This window comes from Scophthalmus maximus, chromosome 11, assembly GCF_022379125.1.
Source record: "Scophthalmus maximus strain ysfricsl-2021 chromosome 11, ASM2237912v1, whole genome shotgun sequence".
NCBI classification, from domain to species: Eukaryota; Metazoa; Chordata; class Actinopteri; order Pleuronectiformes; family Scophthalmidae; genus Scophthalmus; species Scophthalmus maximus.
Genome location: NC_061525.1, coordinates 11,747,126 through 11,775,112, shown reverse-complemented (window position 1 = coordinate 11,775,112; position 27,987 = coordinate 11,747,126). Strand labels below are relative to the sequence as shown.

The 27,987-nt window shown below is 41.4% G+C and overlaps 3 protein-coding genes, 1 long non-coding RNA gene and 2 pseudogenes across 4 annotated transcripts; 5 read left to right on the top strand and 1 right to left on the bottom strand.

Moving 5' to 3' along the window:
- Positions 1–95: 95 nt before the first annotated feature.
- Positions 96–4,375, top strand: LOC118299099 (extracellular calcium-sensing receptor-like). The gene is made up of 9 exons (XM_035622528.2): positions 96–220; positions 495–789; positions 939–1,025; positions 1,273–1,542; positions 1,786–1,992; positions 2,085–2,360; positions 2,606–2,833; positions 2,920–3,043; positions 3,465–4,375. Exons 1-9 carry the CDS (start codon positions 111–113, stop codon positions 4,373–4,375), a joined length of 2,508 nt encoding a protein of 835 aa, XP_035478421.2. The 5' UTR covers positions 96–110.
- A 4,730-nt stretch (positions 4,376–9,105) lies between these two features.
- Positions 9,106–11,464, top strand: LOC118299535 (extracellular calcium-sensing receptor-like). The gene is made up of 4 exons (XM_035623348.2): positions 9,106–9,361; positions 9,755–9,982; positions 10,084–10,207; positions 10,301–11,464. Exons 1-4 carry the CDS (start codon positions 9,146–9,148, stop codon positions 11,212–11,214), a joined length of 1,482 nt encoding a protein of 493 aa, XP_035479241.2. The 5' UTR covers positions 9,106–9,145; the 3' UTR covers positions 11,215–11,464.
- A 741-nt stretch (positions 11,465–12,205) lies between these two features.
- LOC124850802 lies at positions 12,206–16,656 on the top strand (annotated as a pseudogene).
- A 553-nt stretch (positions 16,657–17,209) lies between these two features.
- On the top strand, positions 17,210–21,381 carry LOC118299534 (annotated as a pseudogene).
- On the bottom strand, positions 21,198–26,299 carry LOC124850786. The gene is made up of 5 exons (XR_007031697.1): positions 26,121–26,299; positions 25,882–26,011; positions 23,096–23,313; positions 21,784–21,868; positions 21,198–21,321 (listed from the first exon to the last, which is right to left on the bottom strand). It is a non-coding gene; the product is annotated as an uncharacterized LOC124850786 (long non-coding RNA).
- On the top strand, positions 22,527–27,945 carry LOC118299095 (extracellular calcium-sensing receptor-like). The gene is made up of 9 exons (XM_035622524.2): positions 22,527–23,307; positions 23,609–23,903; positions 24,063–24,149; positions 24,397–24,666; positions 24,887–25,093; positions 25,198–25,473; positions 25,800–26,027; positions 26,123–26,246; positions 26,321–27,945. The coding sequence occupies exons 1-9, from the start codon at positions 23,072–23,074 to the stop codon at positions 27,229–27,231; spliced, it is 2,634 nt and encodes an 877-aa protein (XP_035478417.2). The 5' UTR covers positions 22,527–23,071; the 3' UTR covers positions 27,232–27,945.
- Positions 27,946–27,987: the final 42 nt, after the last annotated feature.

Sequence of the window (27,987 nt, the reverse complement as noted above, 5' to 3'; positions counted from 1 at the left end):
TCGACACCAAGATGCGTTTTCTAATGTTGTGTTGCTGCTTTTCCTCTGCTGTGTCTTTGCCTCTTCATGCCTCCTCTTGCAGGTTACAGGGAAAGTTTCGTCTAAATGGGATGCACAAGGCTGGAGACATGGTTCTAGGTGGGCTGTTTCAAATCCACTTCTTTTCTGCCTATCCTGACTTGTCTTTTACCTCAGAGCCACAGCATCCTACCTGCCATGGGTGAGTCTGTCAGGATGAAAGCAAAAAAGCAGTAACTACGGAAAATCAGTCATTTTTGGCAATCATGTATAAAATGTGATTAATATGATTTTAAATGATTAGATTGTGTTTTAATGTAATTTAAATCATATTGTATTTTTGCACAACTTCCATTCTTAAGTGTTTGAGTATTATTTCTATTTCTCTTGTTAAAATCCAACTAACTGTATCTGTGCAACATGAACATCATCACGTTGTATTTCTCATTGGTAAACACAAACTAATTATGTGTTAGTTTTGATGTTTTAGGATTCAGACAGGCCCAGACCATGGCCTTTGCTGTTGATGAGATCAACAGAAACTCCAACCTGCTACCTAATGTAACTCTGGGATACAGCCTGTATGATAACTGCCTCCAACTAGGAATTGGTTTCCGTGGGGCTCTGTCCTTAGCCAGTGGTCAAGAGGATCAAGTGACACTGGATGATGCCTGTGTAGGAACCCCTCCAGTCCTAGGGATTGTGGGTGATTCTTCCTCTACACGTTCTATTGCAATCTCCACTGTCTTAGGCTTGTACAGAGTGCCTATGGTAAGTTCTTCTGCCTTACCATCTAATGATTGTTTTGGGTCTTTTGCGAATAATTTCCAAGTTTAAAGTTTGAAGTAATACATTAAAAAGTCGAAGAGTCCACAAAAACGTTCACTGTGTTTAGGATCTACAGTCTGTGTTTTTTGCAGGTGAGTTATTTTGCCACATGTTCCTGTCTGAGTGACCGGCAAAAGTTTCCATCCTTCTTCAGGACGATCCCGAGTGATGCTTTCCAGGTGAAAATCTATCAGCAAATCAAAATGCAAAGAATAATGCATGTGCAAGAAAATCTTTTATAGTGCAAAGATCAATGTATCACCAGTCACATTATTGGTCTAATTGATAGAATTGTATGGTGTCAGATTATGGCATTAAAAGGCAATAATTAAACGTGTTTCATTGTGGAACTTGTTAATCATGATCTACAGTGAAAGATTTTTCCAGACCGTGGACTAATCCCTCCACTGTATCCACATACTGTAGGTGCGTGCTATGATTCAGATTCTTAAACGCTTTGGCTGGACTTGGGCCGGTCTGCTCATCAGTGATGATGATTATGGAGTCCATGCTGCCAGATCCTTCCAAAGTGACCTGGCACCATCTGGTGGAGGTTGTCTGGCCTACACAGAGATTCTGCCCTGGGGCGACAACCCAGATGAACTAAGGAGAATAGTGGATGTGATGAAGGAATCCACAGCTCATGTGGTCATTGTGTTTGCACATGAGAGTCACATGATTAACCTCATGGAAGAGGTTGGCCTTGAAATACAATTTCATTATACCTTAACATAAAACTATTTTTTTTTCTTTTTCAAAATGAAATAGTTTTGTTGCAAAAACATATTAGCCTGTAAAAGGTAGATTTAATTTATTATGTTATTAAGATGCTTCTCGGAGGGTCTTAGAGTAAGATTGGACAAATTATATCGAAGTCTAGATGCTACTTCAGTGGCATCACAGTATGAATGTATGTGTTTGTTATAATGCAATGTACAGGTCGTGAGGCAGAACGTGACAGGCCTGCAGTGGATGGCCAGTGAAGCCTGGACATCAGCTGCTGTGCTGCAGACCCCCGACCTCATGCCGTACCTGGGTGGAACACTGGGCATTGCCATCCGTCGAGGAGAAATATCAGGACTAAAGGATTTTCTGATACAATTACGTCCTGAGCTCCACTATAACAACAGCTATGGGAATAGTGTGGTGAGAGATCAACCTTGCAATTTGATCCCATATTTACAAGAATTATATAATTTCATTATAAGAAAAACCATTCAGTTTTCAATATCTTTCAGGTAAATCAGTTTTGGGAATACACGTTTCAGTGTAGATTTGCACCACCTCCAGCAGGTTGGATGGAAGCTGGAGGAACGTTATGCACTGGACAGGAAAAGCTGGAGAATGTGGAGACTGAGTTCTTGGACATTTCAAACCTCAGGCCAGAGTATAATGTGTATAAGGCTGTGTATGCTCTGGCTTATGCCCTTCACGACATGCAGCAGTGTGAGCCAGGGAGAGGACCTTTCAGTGGGCACGGCTGTGGGAATTTGCAAAGACTGGAGCCATGGCAGGTGTGATATCAGTTAACACTCCAGCTGTTAATGTGACGTAATCCTTTATTTTAGTATTTCTTGTGTAGTAGCAGTTAGTTTATCAAACACAGATCAAATCTTTGAGATTAATTGTATCTTAATTTTTTTTTTAAATATGAATTTGCTGTGTTATCAGTGGTCACTAATAGCTTCATCAATTCCAGTAATACTTTTTAATTTGTCCTCTTTGCTTTTATTTGAATCCCAAATTCAAATTGCCATAGCTTGTGTATTACTTGGGAAGAATCAACTTCACCACACCATTTGGTGATCAAGTGTCATTTGATGAGAACGGTGATGCCTTACCAATATATGACATCATGAACTGGCTGTGGCTCCCTGATGGAAGAACTGAAGTTCAGAATGTGGGAGAAGTTAAGAAGTCCGCCTCCAAAGGTGAAGAACTCACACTTGATGAAAACAAAATCTTCTGGAACTTTGGATCCAAACAGGTTACTTCTGATACTATCGCTTCGATAACACATTATAGCAGTGTAAAATATTGCAGATTAACAGGTATTAATTTGTGTCCTTACAGCCACCTCGGTCAGTGTGCAGTGAGAGCTGTCCTCCAGGTACACGCATGGCCAGAAAGAAGGGGGAAGCCGAATGTTGTTTTGACTGTATCCCTTGTTCTGAGGGGGAAATCAGCAACAGCACTGGTGAGGTTTTTTGGTGGGATATAGTGAACTCATAGACATACTGTACCTAACCATGTCTCCTAGAAATTATGTTTGTATAAAAACCTGAAATCTGCATCCAGATCACAACCTCTCCCCAATCTTAACGAAGCGCTGTGACTGCCTAATATAATCAGAACACATTAAACAATGTTGTTATAACTACTAAGAGGTTTTGAACTGTCATATCTGATTAACAAATACAATGTCTACCTTATACTGATGTGTTCAGTGTCAGCATTTTGTGAATTGTCAAATCTGTTAGTTAACAACATGTCCTCATTATGTCATTCGTAATTACAATCTGGTTTTAATTATGTTTTCTTCAAAATGTGCTTTCCGTATAAACAGAAACGTTAAGAGATAGGGTTGATGCCATACAACATTGTCCCTGTGTTCATAGACTCCATGGAGTGCACCAATTGTCCAGAGGACTTCTGGTCCAGCCCCCAGCGTGACCACTGTGTTGCTAAGAAAACAGAGTTCCTCTCCTACCACGAGCCTCTGGGTATCTGCTTGACAGCCACCGCATTGCTGGGAACATTTATCTGTGCTACTGTCCTGGTCATCTTCATCTGTCATCGCCAAACACCAGTAGTCCGTGCCAACAATTCTGAACTCAGTTTCCAGCTGTTGCTGTCACTTAAGTTCTGTTTCCTGTGTTCACTGCTGTTCATCGGCCGCCCCAGACCATGGACATGCCAGTTGAGACATGTAGCGTTTGGCATCAGCTTTGTGCTTTGTATCTCGTGTATCCTGGTGAAAACCATGGTGGTTCTGGCAGTGTTCAGGGCCTCCAAGCCAGGAGGTGAAGCCAGTCTGAAGTGGTTTGGTTCTGTGCAGCAGAGAGGGACAGTTCTGGTTCTGACTTCTGTTCAAGCAGCAATCTGCACCGCCTGGCTCGTCTCTGCTTCACCAGCTCCTCACAAAAACACTCAATACCACAGTGACAAGATAGTTTATGAGTGTGTAGTTGGATCCACGGTTGCTTTTGCAGTGTTACTTGGCTATATTGGTTTACTGGCTGTGCTCAGTTTTTTGTTAGCTTTTTTTGCAAGAAATCTTCCAGACAGTTTCAATGAGGCCAAACTCATAACTTTCAGCATGCTAATATTCTGTGCAGTGTGGGTGGCCTTTGTCCCTGCGTATATAAGCTCACCAGGCAAATTTGCAGATGTGGTGGAGGTATTTGCCATCCTGGCCTCCAGTTTTGGCCTCTTGGTGGCACTGTTTGGACCCAAGTGTTACATAATCCTGTTGAGACCAGAGAGGAACACGAAGAAAGCCATCATGGGTCGAGGAATGGAGTCATAAAAATTGCGAAATACATTTCAAAAGACAGAATCAATTATTTTCTCCACACAACATAAAAATAGAGGCATAATAATAAGTTAATACAAACATTAAAGTTATATAAGAAAACGAATATGGAGAATACAAAATATTCTTTATTTTTTATCCTATGTTTTCCAGGATGTTATTGTAGTGCAAAGTACTTATTGTTCAAATAATGTTGTGACCTTTGTGACTTGAAGGTTAATCTTACATCTGATTAAAATATAATGGTGCATCCACACCAAACTTAGAGCAAATTCCCATGTAAACACAACCAGCGAATATTTGTACGTTGGGCTTGAGTGACTTTGGGAGAATGTGTCACGTTTACTTCACATTTGGTGTGAACGCACCATATTACTGTTAGGATCTGCTCCTCTTATGGCCTTCATATGCTTTAGTGGACTCTTTGAACTTGTTTTGAACTAGTTTCTATCTGTATTTCAATTGTGTGGACTTTTGAAGGGCTAGTTGAATTAGTTATGTTTCCCCTGTGCACAATTAACCCGTACTTCCCTGTGTATTTAGTCCCTGTGCTCCCGTCTCCTTCATCAGATTGTCTGTTCTGTTTTTCTGTTCTGTTTCTGACTTATCTTCCATTTTTGCTGCCGTAGTTTGGATTTTAAAAGTTTGGATTGCCTGGCATCATGAACCTCTTTTGTTTCTTTTTCTACCCATCTGCATGTTTTTGTTGTGAAAGCAGATTTGCTGCACCCAGCCTTCCAGTTTGGGTCCTGATAACCCCAACAGTTGTATTCTCTGAATAAACATCATTTATTCAAAACTTCAGTCTGGAACATCAACAAGCACTGCTCACACTCCACAGAAGTTTTATAATAACTGGGTTTTACCTCAACTTAGTAAGAACTGAAGAAGAAACTACAATCAAGTCCAGTTGTTCTTGATAAAATACCCTTCTGGATAACTATGACTGGATGAAGAATCTCCACAGAGATTTTGAGAGATTATAATTAATCATTAGCCTTCGGAAAATTAGGCCTCCAGATATAATACAGCTGTGAGTATTTGGCGTGGTATTGAAGTAAACATGGGTGGTGGGAAACAGAGTAACATGTGATAAAATAACACATGGTAACTACGAAACAAATGTTTGTGGAGGAAAACATAAGCTGTTTCCACACATGAACTTTAAAATGTCCTGAAAATTGGGTCTGGACATTGCCCGGAGTTTGCCGTTCACATGAAGAATGAAGCAGATTGTCTGAGTCAGACACGTTCACACCAACAGGAACCTATCTTGAAGATTAAGCTGAGGCCTGGTGCCTGGGTAGAGCAACCACTCACTCATCATGAATCGTCCCGACATTTTCAGGAAATTTTACTGGGGAGCTGGAAGGGGAAATTCCAGAAATGATCCAGAGCAACATTTGCTGAGATTTGCATTGTCACATATAGCCCCTCCTGAAAAGTTCAGGAAAATGTCCAGAATGCGGAACAAGACTGAAAACAGCTACGGATATCTGACTAATTAGATATAAACTTATTCTCCCAGGTATACAGTTTTAGTGCCACCTACAGCCTAGGTCTGAGAATAAAGCACTCCAGTAACATGGTATTAAGCTTCAATAAAGGTGGGGTAGTGGAGACCGGATCAAAACATAAAAATCTAGATACTTCCAATCAGAAGTGTGTCTGTTCTAGGATATTTACACTCAGCAATATATTGGGGTACATTTTTCATCATTAGAAGTGTGACGTTTGCATAAATGTTTGTTCTGAAAACAGTAATGACACTGTATGTAATGTGTGCCAAAGGTTCTGCAGAACTATAGTTGCCAAATTGCCAAAGGTGCCAACCAGGTCTGTTTCACTGTTCCAAAAATATTTACATTAAATGCAAAAAGAAATCAGTTTCTGTAGAAGTCTATGATAAAGTGACTCTACTTCTCATTTGATTTATGAGAACAGTAGACATTTTCCTCAGGAGTAAATGGTTTAAATCACTAGTTTCAAGAATTCTTCAATACGGCATGATTTTCATTGTGTAAATTATGGTCCCCATTTAAAATAAATGATAAATCACAGGATGCATTGCGGTGTGGATAGCATGGGATTAGCCCTGCCCATACACCAATCATGTTCTGCATTGATTGGTGGTGTGCAAGATTAAACATGACTTCAAGTCAATAAAAAGGGGTGACATTGCGATAAATCATGAAGATTGCACTCAGGAAAGGGATTAATGAGAGGAGTCATGAGGGTATATTTAGTATATTTAGACACCAACTTCCTTTCACTGATGTTGTTGTATTCCTGCTTTTCCTCTGCTGTGTCTTCGCCTCTTTACTCCTCCTCGTGCCGGTTACAGGGAAACTTTAATCTGAATGGGATGCACAAGGCTGGAGATGTGGTTCTAGGTGGGCTTTTCGAAATCAACTTCTTCTCTGCTTATCCTGACCTGTCTTTTTCCTCAGAACCACAGCAGCCTACATGCCATGGGTGAGTCTGTCAGGGACACAGCAAATACCAGAAGCTGGGGGAAATGAAGCCTATCAGGAGAACATGTTTTTGATTATCTCATGTTAGTGTGAAATAATTTCATTGTGTCTTTATGCCATTAGGATCATTTTGTTCCTGGTTTCCTGCTCTTTTTTCTCCTTGATTATTTTAATGTCATAATATTATCACAATGATGATTGTTGCTTTCCAAGTGGCTTCATTGTTTGCAAAATCTGTATTTGTGTAACATGTGGATTTTTTTTGATTTTTTTTTCCTCCTTATATTTCTCATTTATGTATTATTGGTTTTATTAGGGTTGTTGCTATTCAACGGACTTCATCGTTTGCAAAATCTCTATGTATGTTGTACAATTACTATGTAACATTGTTGTCGGGTTTAATTATCAAACACTGGAATTGTATGTGTTAGTTTTGATGTTATAGGATTCAGACAGGCCCAGGCCATGGCCTTTGCTGTTGATGAGATCAACAGAAACTCCAACCTGCTACCCAATGTGACTCTGGGGTACACCCTGTATGATAACTGCAACAAACTGGGAATTGGATTCCGTGGAGCACTGTCCCTGGCCAGTGGTAAAGAAAAGCAAATTACATTAGACGAGCCCTGTGTAGGAACCCCTCCGGTCCTAGGGATTGTGGGTGATTCTTCCTCTACACGTTCTATTGCAATCTCCACAGTGTTAGGTTTGTACAGAGTGCCTATGGTAAGTTCTTCTGCCTTGCCATTGAATTATCCCTTTGACCATTTTGATTTCAACACTTAAACATGCAAACACAAAGTAGTCAACCTTACCTAGTTGAAGGCTAAGGCTTTGAATGATTTTAGGATGTACAGTCTGTATTTTTTTTGCAGGTGAGCTATTTTTCCACATGTTCCTGTCTGAGTGACCGGCAAAAGTTTCCATCCTTCTTCAGGACGATTCCAAGTGATGCTTTCCAGGTGAAAATCTATCAACAAAATAAAAAATAGATTTAAAGCAGTTGCAGTTAAATCATCAAACAGGTTTCACTGTGGAACCTGTTAATCACGATCTGTAGTGAAAGATTTTTCCAGATTGTGGACTAATCCCCCCACTGTATCCACATACTGTAGGTGCGTGCTATGATTCAGATTCTCAAACGCTTTGGCTGGACTTGGGCCGGTCTGCTCATCAGTGATGATGATTATGGAGTCCATGCTGCCAGATCCTTCCATAGTGACCTGGCTCCATCTGGTGGAGGTTGTCTGGCCTACACAGAGATTCTGCCCTGGGGCGACAACCCAGATGAACTAAGGAGAATAGTGGATGTGATGAAGGAATCCACAGCGCGTGTGGTCATTGTGTTTGCACATGAGGGTCACATGATTGACCTCATGAAAGAGGTTGGATTTCAAGTTATCGACTTAATAATAACTTGATACAATTCTTCAATTTGTGTGCTTTATTAGAAATACTGATCCGTCATATTGTATGGGAGGCATCTGTGCACTGCCATCTTCAGGTCCTTCCACTGATGTTCTATGGGGTTAATGTCTGGGCTTTGGATGGGCCACTCAAGGACAGAAAGTCAATCCAGTGTTTACTTGGCTGTATGTGACAGGTCATTGTGACCTTTCATGACATGAAAGGTGAACCGTGACCCAAGTCTCAGTTTCCCTGGACTCTGGAGCAGTTTTCCTCATTTCTGACCATAATGCCTGTCCCCTCTGCTTAGACTTTCCTCCATGGCACTGTGCCTTCCATGTCTGACCAAAGGTATGGTATTAGCTAAGTAATGAGCAATGAACCATAGTATTTGGAGTTCTGCCCAAAGTGTTACAGTTTGTCACATCATACGAGACAATCTTTTCCCCTCATGCATTCGGAGTCTTTGAAATACTGTTTGGCAAACTCCTTGTGACAATATACTTGTTATAATAAATTGTACAGGTGGTGAGACAGAACGTGACAGGCCTGCAGTGGATGGCCAGTGAAGCCTGGACATCAGCTGCTGTGCTGCAGACCCCCGACCTCATGCCGTACCTGGGTGGAACACTGGGCATTGCCATCCGTCGAGGAGAAATATCAGGGCTCAGGGATTTCCTGTTACAAATACGTCCTGACCTACACTACAACAACAGATTTCGGAATAGCATGGTGAGAGATCAACCATGCAATTTGATCTGGTGTTTTCAAAAATTGTATATCGTCATGTTTTCTAATAAACTGTTTTGAATATATCTTTCAGGTAAATCAGTTTTGGGAATACACGTTTCAGTGTAGATTTGCACCACCTCCAGCAGGTTGGATGGAAGCTGGAGGAACGTTATGCACTGGACAGGAAAAGCTGGAGAATGTGGAGACTGAGTTCTTGGACATTTCAAACCTCAGGCCAGAGTATAATGTGTATAAGGCTGTGTACGCTCTGGCGTATGCCCTTCATGACATGCAGCAGTGTGAGCCAGGGAGAGGACCTTTCAGTGGGCACGGCTGTGGGAATTTGCAAAGACTGGAGCCATGGCAGGTAGATCATTTTCCACTCCTATTGTGACAGTACTTCCAGTTCGGGAAGCCGAGATCTTGTTGAATATACACCGTTCAACTGTGTTTGAGTTCGGAGAATAGGACTTTGCAGTCAGGGCCATTTAATTGACTGGTCGTGTTTGATTCTGTAAAATGAAAACCGCTTAACCACTAAGGATTCATATCACAACTTGTGGTAACAAAGGTAAATGTTGCTCAGCAAAACTTGCATAGTGTTGCTTTTAACAAAATATGTTGCTGGAATTTTTAATTATTTTATATATTCATATATGCAGTTTCATTATTGCAGTACTGCTGTGTTAACAATGGAAATTATTTTTTTTTGTTTCATGAGTGTTTGGTTTTCTTATATCCCCTGATTCTGATTTCATAGGTTGTGTATTACTTGGAAAAAGTTAACTTCACCACACCATTTGGTGATCAAGTGTCATTTGATGAGAACGGTGATGCCTTACCAATATATGACATCATGAACTGGCTGTGGCTCCCTGATGGAAAAACTGAGGTTCAGAATGTGGGTGAGGTTAAGAAGTCCGCCTCCAAAGGTGAAGAACTCACACTTGATGATGACAAAATCTTCTGGAACTTTGGATCCAAACAGGTAACTGATGATTTTTCTTTCAACTGTATTTTGGCCCATGGATAACTCTTTTTAACAGAGCATCGTAAGGCAGAATATCAGATTTTCTTTTGTCCTTACAGCCACCTCGGTCGGTGTGCAGTGAGAGCTGTCCTCCAGGTACACGCACGGCCAGAAAGAAGGGGGAAGCTGAATGTTGTTTTGACTGCATCCCTTGTTCTGAGGGAAAGATTAGCAATAAGACTGGTGAGTGTTACGTTTTAAACATTGCAGTTCGAAGATATATATATATATATATATACATACTATAAAAATAATCAAAACACCCTGTGTTCATAGACTCCATGGAGTGCACCAGGTGTCCAGAGGACTTCTGGTCCAGCCCCCAGCGTGACCACTGTGTTGCTAAGAAAACAGAGTTCCTCTCCTACCACGAGCCTCTGGGTATCTGCTTGACAGCCACCGCATTGCTTGGAACATTTATCTGTGCTACTGTTCTGGGTATCTTCATCTATCATCGCCAAACACCTATTGTACGAGCCAACAATTCTGAACTCAGTTTCCAGCTGTTGCTGTCACTTAAGCTATGTTTCCTGTGTTCACTGCTCTTTATTGGTCATCCCAGACTGTGGACATGCCAGTTGAGACATGCAGCGTTTGGCATCAGCTTTGTGCTTTGTATCTCGTGTATCCTGGTGAAAACCATGGTGGTTCTGGCAGTGTTCAGGGCCTCCAAGCCAGGAGGTGAAGCCAGTCTGAAGTGGTTTGGTTCTGTGCAGCAGAGAGGGACAGTTCTGGTTCTTACTTCTGTTCAAGCAGCAATCTGCACCGCCTGGCTCGTCTCTTCATCACCGGCTCCTCATAAAAACACCCAGTACCACAGTGACAAGATAGTTTATGAGTGTGTAGTTGGATCCACGGTCGGTTTTGCCGTGTTACTTGGCTATATTGGTTTCCTGGCTATCCTCAGTTTCCTGCTAGCTTTCCTGGCGAGGAATCTTCCAGACAACTTCAATGAGGCCAAACTCATAACTTTCAGCATGCTGATCTTCTGCTCAGTGTGGGTGGCCTTTGTCCCTGCATATATCAGCTCACCAGGGAAATATGCAGATGCAGTGGAGGTATTTGCCATCCTGGCTTCTAGTTTTGGCCTCTTGGTGGCACTGTTTGGACCCAAGTGTTATATAATCTTGATGAGACCAGAGAGAAACACAAAGAACGCCATCATGGGTCGATGTATCACAAAGTCATAAAATTAGCCAACACGTCCTCCAATTCAGTTGATAGATATTGTTTGTCCTTACTTTGACCTATCCATTCACCCCGACCTCCTCGCTCAGTTGACTTTGTGGCAATGTTACAATTATTACTATATGTAGCCGGTCGGCCCTGACACACCATCTTGCTTTAACCTCTGCTCAGTGTATCGGTGGAATAAGTTGGAATTAGATGGAGACTGTCTTGCCAGCCAGCGGAAACATGTATTATGTGTAAAACACATTAAAGTCAGTACAACAACTTCACATGGTCTGGTTTCTAACATGCAGATTACCACCAAGGCTTAGCTGAGCCCACCGCACACAAGGGCCGGCCGTGGAGGTGGAAAGCCACTCAGATACCATCTCCTACCATTGTCTAATACAGTCAATGGTACGAGTGTACAATCCTTGGGGCCCAGGCTCCCAACAGGGTGCTAACCACAGCATGGGGAAACCCAATTGTTTGCCTCCTCAGACCCGAGCTCCGAGTCTCAGAAATATGATCAAAACGGGCCTGGTGGCATGGGACAGGAAGTCCTGCCAAAAAAGAGTGACTTTTGAATCATACAAGTGTATGTACCTGCTCAGGTATTAAACTTCAGAGTGAATCTGAAAAAAAAAACTTGGACTTCTAACTGTGCATATGAATTAGCATGCATGTTCATAAGTCCAGTTAATGTGATATTCATAAAACTGAATACACACATAATGTGATAGACACTTAATTTTCCGTAAACCTCAATTATTGTAGTCATCCAAGACATACATTTTAATTGAATATATTTTTAACATGGCCTTGGAGAGGTTTTGTCAAAGTGCGCATGTTAATTCTGCCTCAGTACGAATCTCAAATGAATTGCAATTAAGTCCCTGCCCCTTCTTCTTTCTTGTGAAAGACCGAACAACACTGCAACTCAATAAAATGTGGTGACATAGAGCTGAATCATTGACTGCACTCACAAAAGGGGTTCACCTGAAAGAAGTAATGTGGACATTATGCACCAAGTTGCTCTTCCTCATGTTGCCCACTTTCGACATTTCCGCTGCTGCGTCGTCGTCTCTTCATTCCTCCTCTTGCAGGTTACAGGCACAGTTTCATCTAAATGGGATGCACAAGGCTGGAGACGTGGTTCTAGGTGGGCTTTTCGAAATCCACTTCTTTTCAGCCTATCCTGACCTGTCTTTTACCTCAGAGCCACAGCATCCTACCTGCCGTGGGTGAGTCTGTCAGGGACACAGCAAATATCAGAAGCTGCAGGAAATTAAACCTATCAGGAAAATGTTTTTTGATTGAGAGTGAAAGAATTTCATTGTGTATTGTGTCATTTTGATCATGATGCTTTTACGCTTATTTTCTCTTTTGTTTTTCATTCACATATCATTGTGGTTGTTGATATTCAACTGGCTTTCATTGTTTTCTTAATTTGTAGTTGTGCAACATGTGTATGCTTACACAGTTACTGTATCACGTTGGGGGGGTAATGTTTTTTGTCGTTGTAGTAAACAGGTATTTTATGTGTTAGTTTTGATGTTTTAGGATTCAGACAGGCCCAGACCATGGCCTTTGCCATCGATGAGATCAACACAAACTCCAACCTGCTACCTAATGTGACTCTGGGGTACAGTCTGTATGATAACTGCATCCAACTCGGAATTGGATTCCGCGCAGCACTGTCCCTGGCCAGTGGTAAAGAAGAGCAAGTTACATTAGACCAGATCTGTGTAGGAACCCCTCCGGTCCTAGGGATTGTGGGTGATTCTTCCTCTACACGTTCTATTGCAATCTCCACAGTGTTAGGTTTGTACAGAGTGCCTATGGTAAGTTCTTCTGCCTTACCCTCTAATCATTGTTTTGGGTCATTTGTGATTAGTTGTAGTTGTAAACAAGTAGTAATGAACATTAAAAAGTCAAAAGAGAACGCAGAGGGATTGATAGCACTTTTAGGATGTACAATTTAATTTTTTTTCAGGTGAGTTATTTTGCCACATGTTCCTGTCTGAGTGACCGCCAAAAGTTTCCATCCTTCTTCAGGACGATCCCGAGTGATGCTTTCCAGGTGAAAATATATCTGTGAAATCAATATGCATAAAATATGTCCAAGAACATGAGAACAACAATATATTTGGTGTATCACCAGTCACATTATTTGAGTTGTATGGTGTCAGATTACGGCACTAAAAGGCAATAATTACACGTTTCATTGTGGAACCTGTTAATCATGATCTGTAGTGAAAGATTTTTCCAGACTGTGGACTAATCCCTCCACTGCATCCACATACTGTAGGTGCGTGCTATGATTCAGATTCTCAAACGCTTTGGATGGACTTGGGCCGGTCTGCTCATCAGTGATGATGATTATGGAGTGCATGCCGCCAGATCCTTCCAAAGTGACCTGGCTCCATCTGGTGGAGGTTGTCTGGCCTACACAGAGATTCTGCCCTGGGGCGACAACCCAGATGAACTAAGGAGAATAGTGGATGTGATGAAGAAATCCACAGCGCGTGTGGTCATTGTGTTTGCACATGAGAGTCACATGATTAACCTCATAGAAGAAGTTGGGTTTGAAAAACTATTTCCTCATAACTTAATATTAAACTTTGTTATGTGGGAAAAACTTTACCTGTAACAAGTAGATTTAAGTTCATCTCTGATTTGTTAAATATGCTTCTCAAGTAAGATTGTTTACATGGAGACATGCTCCAGAACTCCAGTTAAGATTATATGCCGCACTTATGATACTGTGTAAAACATAGGATTGTATATGATATCAACTGTGGAAACTAGATGCTACTTCAGTGGCATCACAGTATGAATGTATGTGTTTGTTATAATGCAATGTACAGGTCGTGAGGCAGAACGTGACAGGCCTGCAGTGGATGGCCAGTGAAGCCTGGACAGCAGCTGCTGTGCTGCAGACCCCCGACCTCATGCCGTACCTGGGTGGAACACTGGGCATTGCCATCCGTCGAGGAGAAATATCAGGGCTCAGGGATTTCCTGTTACAAATACTTCCTGACCTACACTATAACAACAGCTATGGGAATAGCATGGTAAGAGATCAACCTTACTATTTGAACTGGTGTTTTCAAAAATAGTATATTGTCATGGTTTCTAATAAGCTCTTTTGAATATATCTTTCAGGTAAATCAGTTTTGGGAATATACGTTTCAATGTAGATTTGCACCACCTCCAGCAGGTTGGGTGGAAAATGGAGGAACGTTATGCACCGGACAGGAAAAGCTGGGGAATGTGGACACTGAGTTCTTGGACATTTCAAACCTCAGGCCAGAGTATAATGTGTATAAGGCTGTGTACGCTCTGGCTTATGCCCTTCACGACATGCAGCAGTGTGAGCCAGGGAGAGGACCTTTCAGTGGGCACGGCTGTGGGAATTTGCAAAGACTGGAGCCATGGCAGGTGTGATATCAGTTAACACTCCACATATGTTCCCTTTGCTGCTGGGTGATAGGTGATAGGGAAATTGCTATATTAGGTCAAAGAGAACAACATCTTGTCTTTAGTGAGATTGTTAATGTGCGTTACCTGAAAGGAATTGGTTGGAATATTTAACTATATTTAGTTTCAAATTAATAATGGTTTGGTTTTTCTTTTCTTTTTTCCATAGCTTGTGTATTACTTGGAAAGAATCAACTTCACCACACCATTTGGTGATCAAGTGTCATTTGATGAGAACGGTGATGCCTTACCAATATATGACATCATGAACTGGCTGTGGCTCCCTGATGGAAGAACTGAAGTTCAGAATGTGGGTGAGGTTAAGAAGTCCGCCTCCAAAGGTGAAGAACTCACACTTGATGAAGACAAAATCTTCTGGAACTTTGAATCCAAACAGGTTACTACTGATTTTTCAGATTACTATCTCTTGGATAACGCGGTATAGCAGTGTAAATATTGTACAATCATAGCAATATATTTGTGTCCTTACAGCCACCTCGGTCAGTGTGCAGTGAGAGCTGTCCTCCAGGTACACGCATGGCCAGAAAGAAGGGGGAAGCTGAATGTTGTTTTGACTGCATCCCTTGTTCTGAGGGAAAGATTAGCAATAAGACTGGTGAGTGTTAAGTTTTAAACGTTGCACTTTAAAGATATATTATTTGTATCTCAACAATTTCACTGTTTCCGTAGACTCCATAGAGTGCACCAGGTGTCCAGAGGACTTCTGGTCCAGCCCCCAGCGTGACCACTGTGTTCCTAAGAGAACAGAGTTCCTCTCCTACCACGAGCCTCTGGGTATCTGCTTGACAACCACCTCACTGCTGGGAACATTTATCTGTGCTGTTGTCCTGGTCATCTTCATCTGTCATCGCAGCACACCAGTAGTCCGTGCCAACAATTCTGAACTCAGTTTCCAGCTGTTGCTGTCACTTAAGTTCTGTTTCCTGTGTTCACTGCTGTTCATCGGCCGCCCCAGACTGTGGACATGCCAGTTGAGACATGTAGCGTTTGGCATCAGCTTTGTGCTTTGTATCTCGTGTATCCTGGTGAAAACCATGGTGGTTCTGGCAGTGTTCAGGGCCTCCAAGCCAGGAGGTGAAGCCAGTCTGAAGTGGTTTGGTTCTGTGCAGCAGAGAGGGACAGTTCTGGTTCTGACTTCTGTTCAAGCAGCAATCTGCACCGCCTGGCTCGTCTCTGCTTCACCAGCTCCTCACAAAAACACTCAATACCACAGTGACAAGATAGTTTATGAGTGTGTAGTTGGATCCACGGTCGGTTTTGCAGTGTTACTTGGCTATATTGGTTTCCTGGCTATCCTCAGTTTCCTGCTAGCTTTCCTGGCGAGGAATCTCCCAGACAACTTCAATGAGGCCAAACTCATAACTTTCAGCATGCTGATCTTCTGTGCAGTGTGGGTGGCCTTTGTCCCTGCATATATCAGCTCACCAGGCAAATATGCAGATGCAGTGGAGGTATTTGCCATCCTGGCTTCTAGTTTTGGCCTTTTGGTGGCACTGTTTGGACCCAAGTGTTACATAATCTTGATGAGACCAGAGAGAAACACAAAGAATGCTATCATGGGTCGATGTATCACAAAGTCATAAAATTAGCCAACACGTCCTCCAATTCAGTTGATAGATATTGTTTGTCCTTACTTTGACCCATCCATTCACCCCGACCTCCTCGCTCAGTTGACTTTGTGGCTCTGTAATAAAAATCCACTCAGTATCTACTACACTTATTTCTATATGTAGCCAGTCGGGCCTGACACACCATCTTGCTTTAACCTCTGCTCTGTGTATCGGTGGAATAAGTTGGAATTAGATGGAGACTCTCTTGCCAGCCAGCGGAAACATGTATTATGTGTAAAACACATTAAAGTCAGTACAACAATTTCACATGGTCTGGTTTCTAACATGCAGATTACCACCAAGGCTTAGCTGAGCCCACCGCACACAAGGGTCGGTCGTGGAGGTGGAAAGCCACTCAGATACCATCTCCTACCATTGTCTAATACAGTCAATGGTACGAGTATACAATCCTTGGGGCCCAGGCTCCCAACAGGGTGCTAACCACAGCATGGGGAAACCCAATTGTTTGCCCCCTCAGACCCGAGCTCCGAGTCTCAGAAATATGATCAAAACGGGCCTGGTGGCATGGGACAGGAAGTCCTGCCAAAAAAGAGTGACTTTTGAATCATACAAGTGTATGTACCTGCTCAGGTATTAAACTTCAGAGTGAATCTGAAAAAAAAAACTTGGACTTCTAACTGTGCATATGAATTAGCATGCATATTCATAAGTCCAGTTAATGTGATATTCATAAAACTGAATACACACATAATTTGATAAACATTCAATTTTCAGTAAACCTCAATTATTGTAGTCATCCAAGACATACATTTTAATTGAATATATTTTTAACATGGCCTTGGAGAGGTTTTGTCAAATTGCGCATGTTACTTCTGCCTCATTATGAATCTCAAATGAATTGCAATTAAGTCCCTGCCCCTTCTTCTTTCTTGTGAAAGACCGAACAACACTGCAACTCAATAAAATGTGGTGACATAGAGCTGAATCATTGACTGCACTCACAAAAGGGGTTCACCTGAAAGAAGTAATGTGGACATTATGCACCAAGTTGCTCTTCCTCATGTTGCCCACTTTCGACATTTCCGCTGCTGTGTCGTCGTCTCTTCATTCCTCCTCTTGCAGGTTACAGGCACAGTTTCATCTAAATGGGATGCACAAGGCTGGAGACGTGGTTCTAGGTGGGCTTTTCGAAATCCACTTCTTTTCAGCCTATCCTGACCTGTCTTTTGCCTCAGAGCCACAGCATCCTACCTGCCGTGGGTGAGTCTGTCAGGGACACAGCAAATATCAGAAGCTGCAGGAAATTAAACCTATTAGGAAAATGTTTTTTGATTGAGAGTGAAAGAATTTCATTGTGTATTTAATGTCATTTTGATCATGATGCTTTTACGCTTATTTTCTCTTTTGTTTTTCATTCACATATCATTGTGGTTGTTGATATTCAACTGGCTTTCATTGTTTTCTTAATTTTTAGTTGTGCAACATGTGTATGCTTACACAGTTACTGTATCACATTGGGGGGGTAATGTTTTTTGTTGTTGTAGTAAACAGGTATTTTATGTGTTAGTTTTGATGTTTTAGGATTCAGACAGGCCCAGACCATGGCCTTTGCCATTGAGGAGATCAACACAAACTCCAACCTGCTACCTAATGTGACTCTGGGGTACAGTCTGTATGATAACTGCATCCAACTCGGAATTGGATTCCGCGCAGCACTGTCCCTGGCCAGTGGTAAAGAAGAGCAAGTTACATTAGACCAGATCTGTGTAGGAACCCCTCCGGTCCTAGGGATTGTGGGTGATTCTTCCTCTACCACTTCTATTGCAATCTCCACAGTGTTAGGTTTGTACAGAGTGCCTATGGTAAGTTCTTCTGCCTTACCATCTAATCATTGTTTTGGGTCATTTGTGATTAGTTGTAGTTGTAAACAAGTAGTAATGAACATTAAAAAGTCAAAAGAGAACGCAGAGGGATTGATAGCACTTTTAGGATGTACAATTTAATTTTTCTTCAGGTGAGTTATTTTGCCACATGTTCCTGTCTGAGTGACCGGCAAAAGTTTCCATCCTTCTTCAGGACGATCCCGAGTGATGCTTTCCAGGTTAAAATATATACATGAAATCAATATGCATAAAATATGTCCAAGAACATGAGAACAACAATATATTTGGTGTATCACCAGTCACATTATTTGAGTTGTATGGTGTCAGATTACGGCACTAAAAGGCAATAATTACACGTTTCATTGTGGAACCTGTTAATCATGATCTGTAGTGAAAGATTTTTCCAGACTGTGGACTAATCCCTCCACTGTATCCACATACTGTAGGTGCGTGCTATGATTCAGATTCTCAAACGCTTTGGCTGGACTTGGGCCGGTCTGCTCATCAGTGATGATGATTATGGAGTGCATGCCGCCAGATCCTTCCAAAGTGACCTGGCACCATCTGGTGGAGGTTGTCTGGCCTACACAGAGATTCTGCCCTGGGGCGACAACCCAGATGAACTAAGGAGAATAGTGGATGTGATGAAGAAATCCACAGCGCGTGTGGTCATTGTGTTTGCACATGAGAGTAACATGATTAACCTCATGGAAGAAGTTGGGTTTGAAAAACTATTTCATCATAAGTTAATATTAAACTTTGTTATGTGGGAAAAACTTTACCTTTAAGTAGATTTAAGTTCATCTCTGATTTGTTAAATATGCTCCTCAAGTAAGATTGTTTACATGGAGAAATGCTACAGAACTCCAGTTAAGATTATATGCCGCACTTATAATACTATGTAAAACATAGGATTGTATATGATATCAACTGTGGAAACTAGATGCTACTTCAGTGGCATCACAGTATGAATGTATATGTTTGTTATAATGCAATGTACAGGTCGTGAGGCAGAACGTGACAGGCCTGCAGTGGATGGCCAGTGAAGCCTGGACATCAGCTGCTGTGCTGCAGACCCCCGACCTCATGCCGTACCTGGGTGGAACACTGGGCATTGCCATCCGTCGAGGAGAAATATCAGGGCTCAGGGATTTCCTGTTACAAATACGTCCTGACCTACACTATAACAACAGCTATGGGAATGGCATGGTAAGAGATCAACCTTACTATTTGATCTGGTGTTTTCAAAAATAGTCATAGTCAATAGAATATTGCTATGGTTTCTAATAGACTGTTTTGAATATATCTTTCAGGTAAATCAGTTTTGGGAATACACGTTTCAGTGTAGATTTGCACCACCTCCAACAGGTTGGGTGGAAAATGGAGGAACGTTATGCACCGGACAGGAAAAGCTGGAGAATGTGGACACTGAGTTTTTGGACATTTCAAACCTCAGGCCAGAGTATAATGTGTATAAGGCTGTGTATGCTCTGGCTTATGCCCTTCACGACATGCAGCAGTGTGAGCCAGGGAGAGGACCTTTCAGTGGGCACGGCTGTGGGAATTTGCAAAGACTGGAGCCATGGCAGGTGTGATATCAGTTAACACTCCACATATGTTCCCTTTGCTGCTGGGTGATAGGTGATAGGGGAATTGCTATATTAGGTCAAAGAGAACAACATCTTGTCTTTAGTGAGATTGTTAATGTGCATTACCTGAAAGGAATTGGTTGGAATATTTAACTATATTTAGTTTCAAATTAATAATGGTTTGGTTTTTCTTTTCTTTTTTCCATAGCTTGTGTATTACTTGGAAAGAATCAACTTCACCACACCATTTGGTGATCAAGTGTCATTTGATGAGAACGGTGATGCCTTACCAATATATGACATCATGAACTGGCTGTGGCTCCCTGATGGAAGAACTGAAGTTCAGAATGTGGGTGAGGTTAAGAAGTCCGCCTCCAAAGGTGAAGAACTCACACTTGATGAAGACAAAATCTTCTGGAACTTTGAATCCAAAAAGGTTTCTACTGATTTTTCAGATTACTATCTCTTGGATAACGCGGTATAGCAGTGTAAATATTGTACAATCATAGCAATATATTTGTGTCCTTACAGCCACCTCGGTCAGTGTGCAGTGAGAGCTGTCCTCCAGGTACACGCATGGCCAGAAAGAAGGGGGAAGCTGAATGTTGTTTTGACTGCATCCCTTGTTCTGAGGGAAAGATTAGCAATAAGACTGGTGAGTGTTAAGTTTTAAACGTTGCACTTTAAAGATATATTATTTGTATCTCAACTCTTTCACTGTTTCCGTAGACTCCATAGAGTGCACCAGGTGTCCAGAGGACTTCTGGTCCAGCCCCCAGCGTGACCACTGTGTTCCTAAGAGAACAGAGTTCCTCTCCTACCACGAGCCTCTGGGTATCTGCTTGACAACCACCTCACTGCTGGGAACATTTATCTGTGCTGTTGTCCTGGTCATCTTCATCTGTCATCGCAGCACACCAGTAGTCCGTGCCAACAATTCTGAACTCAGTTTCCAGCTGTTGTTGTCACTTAAGTTCTGTTTCCTGTGTTCACTGCTGTTCATCGGCCGCCCCAGACTGTGGACATGCCAGTTGAGACATGTAGCGTTTGGCATCAGCTTTGTGCTTTGTATCTCGTGTATCCTGGTGAAAACCATGGTGGTTCTGGCAGTGTTCAGGGCCTCCAAGCCAGGAGGTGAAGCCAGTCTGAAGTGGTTTGGTTCTGTGCAGCAGAGAGGGACAGTTCTGGTTCTGACTTCTGTTCAAGCAGCAATCTGCACCGCCTGGCTCGTCTCTGCTTCACCAGCTCCTCACAAAAACACTCAATACCACAGTGACAAGATAGTTTATGAGTGTGTAGTTGGATCCACGGTTGCTTTTGCAGTGTTACTTGGCTATATTGGTTTACTGGCTGTGCTCAGTTTTTTGTTAGCTTTTTTTGCAAGAAATCTTCCAGACAGTTTCAATGAGGCCAAACTCATAACTTTCAGCATGCTAATATTCTGTGCAGTGTGGGTGGCCTTTGTCCCTGCGTATATCAGCTCACCAGGGAAATATGCAGATGTGGTGGAGGTATTTGCCATCCTGGCCTCCAGTTTTGGCCTCTTGGTGGCACTGTTTGGACCCAAGTGTTACATAATCCTGTTGAGACCAGAGAGGAACACAAAGAAAGCCATCATGGGTCGAGGAATGGAGTCATAAAAATGGCAAAAGACATTTTCAATGACATAATAAATAATTTTCTCTCCACGATATAAAAATACATGCATACCATGTTAATACTAATATTAATATTATGTTATTGAGAAAGAAGAGCTCATATTACATGTATTTCAATGGGAAATGTCAGACAACTTGAATAATATGTTCATGAATAATTACACATGATGATTTATTCTATTTTTCACAGGATGTTATTAAAGTACAAAGCACTTAAACTTTAAATGTTGCTGTGGCTTTTCTCGCTTTTCACGGTGCAAGTTAAACTTACAACTGATTAAACTGTAAGAAACTTTCTCTAAATATACTTTTGCTGATTAACGGGTTTCATGCGATATTATTTTTGACCAGTTTGGGGCTGATGCAAATTTTTGTATTTCTCACCAATTAAACAATCTCCTGTGATTGTCGAGTGAAGTCTGGAAAACCTTGCTTGGTCTGCTGCCATCACAACTTGACCTTGGATAAGCTTAAGAAAACAAGGATGGATGTATGGATTCCATAAATACAGGGCTCATTTGTGCATTTGTGCAAACAGCGTAGCCACACAAGCAGGGTATTGTTTTCACTCCTGTGTGTGGGTGCGTGCATGTGTGTGTAGACAAAATAACTCAACAATGCATGGATAGATTTTCAACAAACTTAATGGGATTATTATTTGGGATGGTACTTTAAATTGATTAACTTTTTGAGCTGATCGGTCAAGGTCAACCAAAATATGGTCTGGAAAAAAAGCATTTTCCAAAATATCTCTGAAAAATAATAGGGCTAGAGAGACTATCTCAGGCTTGTATTGATCAGAAAATTATTCCCCATCGCATAATGTCAGATGATAAGTGCTGTCATGAACAAGTCGCAGAAATCAGAAAATGATGTCATGCATAGCCAAAAAAAGTGAATTCACGAGATATCTCTGCATCCTATTGGACTCTAGACAAGACCTTGAGCTTATATAATTGAAAAAAGAGATTCATGATGATATGAATGACAGCATTTTATTATCACTATGAAGTCAGAAAAATGACATTTAGATTAACCAATCATTCTACGTTATATGGTGTAAATGGTGTCATTATGAAATGGCATAATTACAACATAAATGTTATCATTTTCTATTAAGGCTGTATACAGTGCACATGCAGTGTGCACATGCAATGCTTTGCATTGGATATGCTTTTCTTACATACAAATTTGTACTAACACGGTACAAATTGACTCCTCAAGCATGTTCGTATCTTTTTAGATTTTGAACTCCACAACAATTAAAAAAGAAAACCTGTATTTTAAGACAAGATGTTTTACTGGAAGGTGAACTTGACGACAATTGTATACACAACTGACCATACATACACTTTGGAAGGTCTTTAAATGTGGTAATAAAAAAAGTACAACAAACAACATAATACAACCGGCAAGGTCATTTCAAACTTACTGTAAATTCAGGTGAGAAACATTGGAAACATTGACGTGGAGGTTTGTTATCAATACTGCACAAAAAAAATTCTGTTTCAGTACAAACAGTCTCAAATGAGATGTATTTTAGACCCTGCCCCTATACCTTTGTCTTCTGCCCTGGTGGGTGGTGTGCAGGTTCAAACAACACCGCGCCACATAAAAAGGGTGACATGGCAATAAAGCTGCATTCAGAAAAGGGATAAACAAGAGGAAAGTCATGAGGGTAGTTTTAGACACTTACTTGCCCCTGCAAATGTTTTTGTATTCCTGCTTTTCCGCTGCGGTGTCCTCGCCTCTTTATTCCTCCTCTTGCAGGTTGCAGGGACAATTTCCTCTAAATGGGATGCACAAAGCTGGAGATGTGGTTCTAGGTGGGCTGTTTGCAATGCACTTCTTTTCTGCCTATCCTGACCTGTCTTTCTCCTCAGAGCCACAGCAGCCCATCTGTCATGGGTGAGTCTGTCAGGAAAACAGCAAAGAGAAAGCACTGGAGAAAATTATGAAGAAAATAGTTTTGATTATGTAATGTTACTGTGAAAGAATGATGTTGTATTTTTATGTCATATTGATCATGTTGAATATTTTCAACATGATTCTCCTTTTTTTTCCATTTGCGTAGTATTATCAGTATTATGGTTTTTTCTTATCGACTGGTTTCAATGTTTGCAAAATCTCTATGTATGTTGCACAAATTCTGTATAACAATGTTTTTTTTTATTGTTGTTTGTAGTTAACACTTGTATTTATGTGTTAGTTTTGATGTTATAGGATTCAGACAAGCCCAGACCATGGCATTTGCCATCCATGAGATCAACAGAAACTCCAACCTGCTACCTAACGTGACGCTGGGATACACCCTGTACGATAACTGCCGCACACTGGGGATTGGATTCCGTGCAGCACTGTCCTTGGCCAGTGGTAAAGAGGATCAAGTCACTTTACACGAGCCCTGTGTAGGAACCCCTCCGGTCCTAGGGATTGTGGGTGATTCTTCCTCTACACGTTGCATTGCAATCTCCACTGTCTTAGGTTTGTACAGAGTACCTATGGTAAGTTCTTCTGCTTTTCCATCAAATCATTATTTCGGATAATTTTGATTTAATTACAAGTTTATTTCAGATGTAACCATGAAGTTATCAAAAATAAATATTCAGCAACGGCTTTGAAATATTTTGGGATATGGTGTACAGACTGTGTTTTTCTGTCAGGTGAGTTATTTTGCCACATGTTCCTGTCTGAGTGACCGGCAAAGGTTTCCATCCTTCTTCAGGACGATCCCGAGTGATGCTTTCCAGGTGAAAATCTATCAGCAAATGAAAATGCATAGAATAATGCATGTGCAAGAAAATGTTTTATAGTGCAAAGATCAATGTATCTCCAGTCACATTATTTGTCTAATTGATGGAATTGTATGGTGTCAGATTATGGCACTAAAAGGCAATAATTAAACGTGTTTCATTGTGTCACCTGTTTAAAATGATCTATAGTGAACGATTTTTCCAGACCGTGGACTAATCCCTCCACTGTATCCACATACTGTAGGTGCGTGCTATGATTCAGATTCTTAAACGCTTTGGCTGGACTTGGGCCGGTCTGCTCATCAGTGATGATGATTATGGAGTCCACGCTGCCAGATCCTTCCATAGTGACCTGGCTCCATCTGGTGGAGGTTGTCTGGCCTACACAGAGATTCTGCCCTGGGGCGACAACCCAGATGAACTAAGGAGAATAGTGAATGTGATGAAGAAATCCACAGCGCGTGTGGTCATTGTGTTTGCACAAGAGAGTCACATGATTTACCTCATGAAAGAGGTTGGCCTTGAATTACAATTTCATTGTAACATAACATAAAACTTAATGTTTTCGTTTTCAAAATGAAAAAGTTGTAAGAAGATAGATTTAATTTGATATGTTATTAAGATGTTGCTCGGAGGGTTTTAGATTAAGATCGGACAAATTATATCGAAGTCTAGATGCTACTTCAGTGGCATCACAGTATGAATGTTTGTGTTTGTTATAATGCAATGTACAGGTCGTGAGGCAGAACGTGACAGGCCTGCAGTGGATGGCCAGTGAAGCCTGGACAGCAGCTGCTGTGCTGCAGACCCCCGACCTCATGCCGTACCTGGGTGGAACACTGGGCATTGCCATCCGTCGAGGAGAAATATCAGGGCTCAGGGATTTCCTGTTACAAATACGTCCTGACCTACACTATAACAACAGCTATGGGAATGGCATGGTAAGAGATCAACCATACTATTTGATCTGGTGTTTTCAAAAATAGTCATAGTCAATAGAATATTGCTATGGTTTCTAATAGACTGTTTTGAATATATCTTTCAGGTAAATCAGTTTTGGGAATACACGTTTCAATGTAGATTTGCACCACCTCCAACAGGTTGGGTGGAAAATGGAGGAACGTTATGCACCGGACAGGAAAAGCTGGAGAATGTGGACACTGAGTTTTTGGACATTTCAAACCTCAGGCCAGAGTATAATGTGTATAAGGCTGTGTATGCTCTGGCTTATGCCCTTCACGACATGCAGCAGTGTGAGCCAGGGAGAGGACCTTTCAGTGGGCACGGCTGTGGGAATTTGCAAAGACTGGAGCCATGGCAGGTGTGATATCAGTTAACACTCCACCTGTTACTGTGACATAATCCTTTATTTGATTTTTGATTTTTCTTGTGATGTTGCGTTCAGAATAGTGTGAGATTTCTAATTGTAATAAAGAATAGATGAAAATATTTTCCCTTTGCTGCTGGGTGATAGGTGATAAGTGGATTGCAATATTAGGTCAAACAGAACAACATCTTGTCTTTACTGAGATTGTTAATGTTTGTTACTTTGAAGGATTTGGTTGGAATTTTTAATGAATTCACAAGTTCAAAACTATACGAAGCTGTAGTTTCAAATTAATAATGTCGATTTTTTTTCCCCCATAGCTTGTGTATTACTTGGAAAGAATCAACTTCACCACACCATTTGGTGATCAAGTGTCATTTGATGAGAACGGTGATGCCTTACCAATATATGACATCATGAACTGGCTGTGGCTCCCTGATGGAAGAACTGAAGTTCAGAATGTGGGTGAGGTTAAGAAGTCCGCCTCCAAAGGTGAAGAACTCACACTTGATGAAGACAAAATCTTCTGGAACTTTGAATCCAAACAGGTTACTACTGATTTTTCAGACTACTATCTCTTGGATAACGCGGTATAGCAGTGTAAATATTGTACAATCATAGCAATATATTTGTGTCCTTACAGCCACCTCGGTCAGTGTGCAGTGAGAGCTGTCCTCCAGGTACACGCATGGCCAGAAAGAAGGGGGAAGCTGAATGTTGTTTTGACTGCATCCCTTGTTCTGAGGGAAAGATTAGCAATAAGACTGGTGAGTGTTAAGTTTTAAACGTTGCACTTTAAAGATATATTATTTGTATCTCAACAATTTCACTGTTTCCGTAGACTCCATGGAGTGCACCAGGTGTCCAGAGGACTTCTGGTCCAGCCCCCAGCGTGACCACTGTGTTCCTAAGAGAACAGAGTTCCTCTCCTACCACGAGCCTCTGGGTATCTGCTTGACAACCACCTCACTGCTGGGAACATTTATCTGTGCTACTGTCCTGGTCATCTTCATCTGTCATCGCAGCACACCAGTAGTCCGTGCCAACAATTCTGAACTCAGTTTCCAGCTGTTGCTGTCACTTAAGTTCTGTTTCCTGTGTTCACTGCTGTTCATCGGCCGCCCCAGACTGTGGACATGCCAGTTGAGACATGTAGCGTTTGGCATCAGCTTTGTGCTTTGTATCTCGTGTATCCTGGTGAAAACCATGGTGGTTCTGGCAGTGTTCAGGGCCTCCAAGCCAGGAGGTGAAGCCAGTCTGAAGTGGTTTGGTTCTGTGCAGCAGAGAGGGACAGTTCTGGTTCTGACTTCTGTTCAAGCAGCAATCTGCACCGCCTGGCTCGTCTCTGCTTCACCAGCTCCTCACAAAAACACTCAATACCACAGTGACAAGATAGTTTATGAGTGTGTAGTTGGATCCACGGTTGCTTTTGCAGTGTTACTTGGCTATATTGGTTTACTGGCTGTGCTCAGTTTTTTGTTAGCTTTTTTTGCAAGAAATCTTCCAGACAGTTTCAATGAGGCCAAACTCATAACTTTCAGCATGCTAATATTCTGTGCAGTGTGGGTGGCCTTTGTCCCTGCGTATATCAGCTCACCAGGGAAATTTGCAGATGTGGTGGAGGTATTTGCCATCCTGGCCTCCAGTTTTGGCCTCTTGGTGGCACTGTTTGGACCCAAGTGTTACATAATCCTGTTGCGACCAGAGAGGAACACGAAGAAAGCCATCATGGGTCGAGGAATGGAGTCATAAGAACTGTACTTAATTTCGTTTCACATAATTAATCGCTTTTATCTGTATAATACAAAAACCAAGGCTTAAAATAGGTGAACATTTGTTGATTCTGCTCATTGTAATAGCTAATAGTAATGTTAAGTGATTCATGAAGAAGGCTTATTGCAAAATAAATGTATTTGAAAATGTAATATTTCTCCACCTGGAATAATGTGTAAGAACGCTTTAACAGACAGATATTCCATTTTACCCAGGATGGGTAAACCCCTGTATCAACTTGAATTTATTTTCTTTGAATAAATTCTTCATCATAATTGTCAACTGCAATGCATAAAAAAGGAGACTATAGAGACTTGATATGATATGGTTGTTTCAATTGAGGAGACGTGTTGAACGATGGGGAGAAATTAAACAATTACGGTAATCTAATATAATTTTCTCAGACATTTATATTTTTTTTATTATTTCTTCAAAACTCAATCGTCATGGAACAACCCTTGAAAAAAGTTGCATCAATATAAGGAACAAAGACACAACAATGGACCTTACTTATATTTATGTTTATTAATGTTGTTGTTTTTATGCTGTACAATGTTTCTCAGATTATAAAAAAATTAAACACTGAAGTAAAATAGGCCAATGTTTTCAAATTTCATGACTTAAATGTTTTTAAATCTATAACACAGTGTATTCTGTTGTCTATGTCAATAAATCTGACATCATATGGTCAAATACAGGTCATTGTGATTCACTCTATGTCACAATTTGTCACAC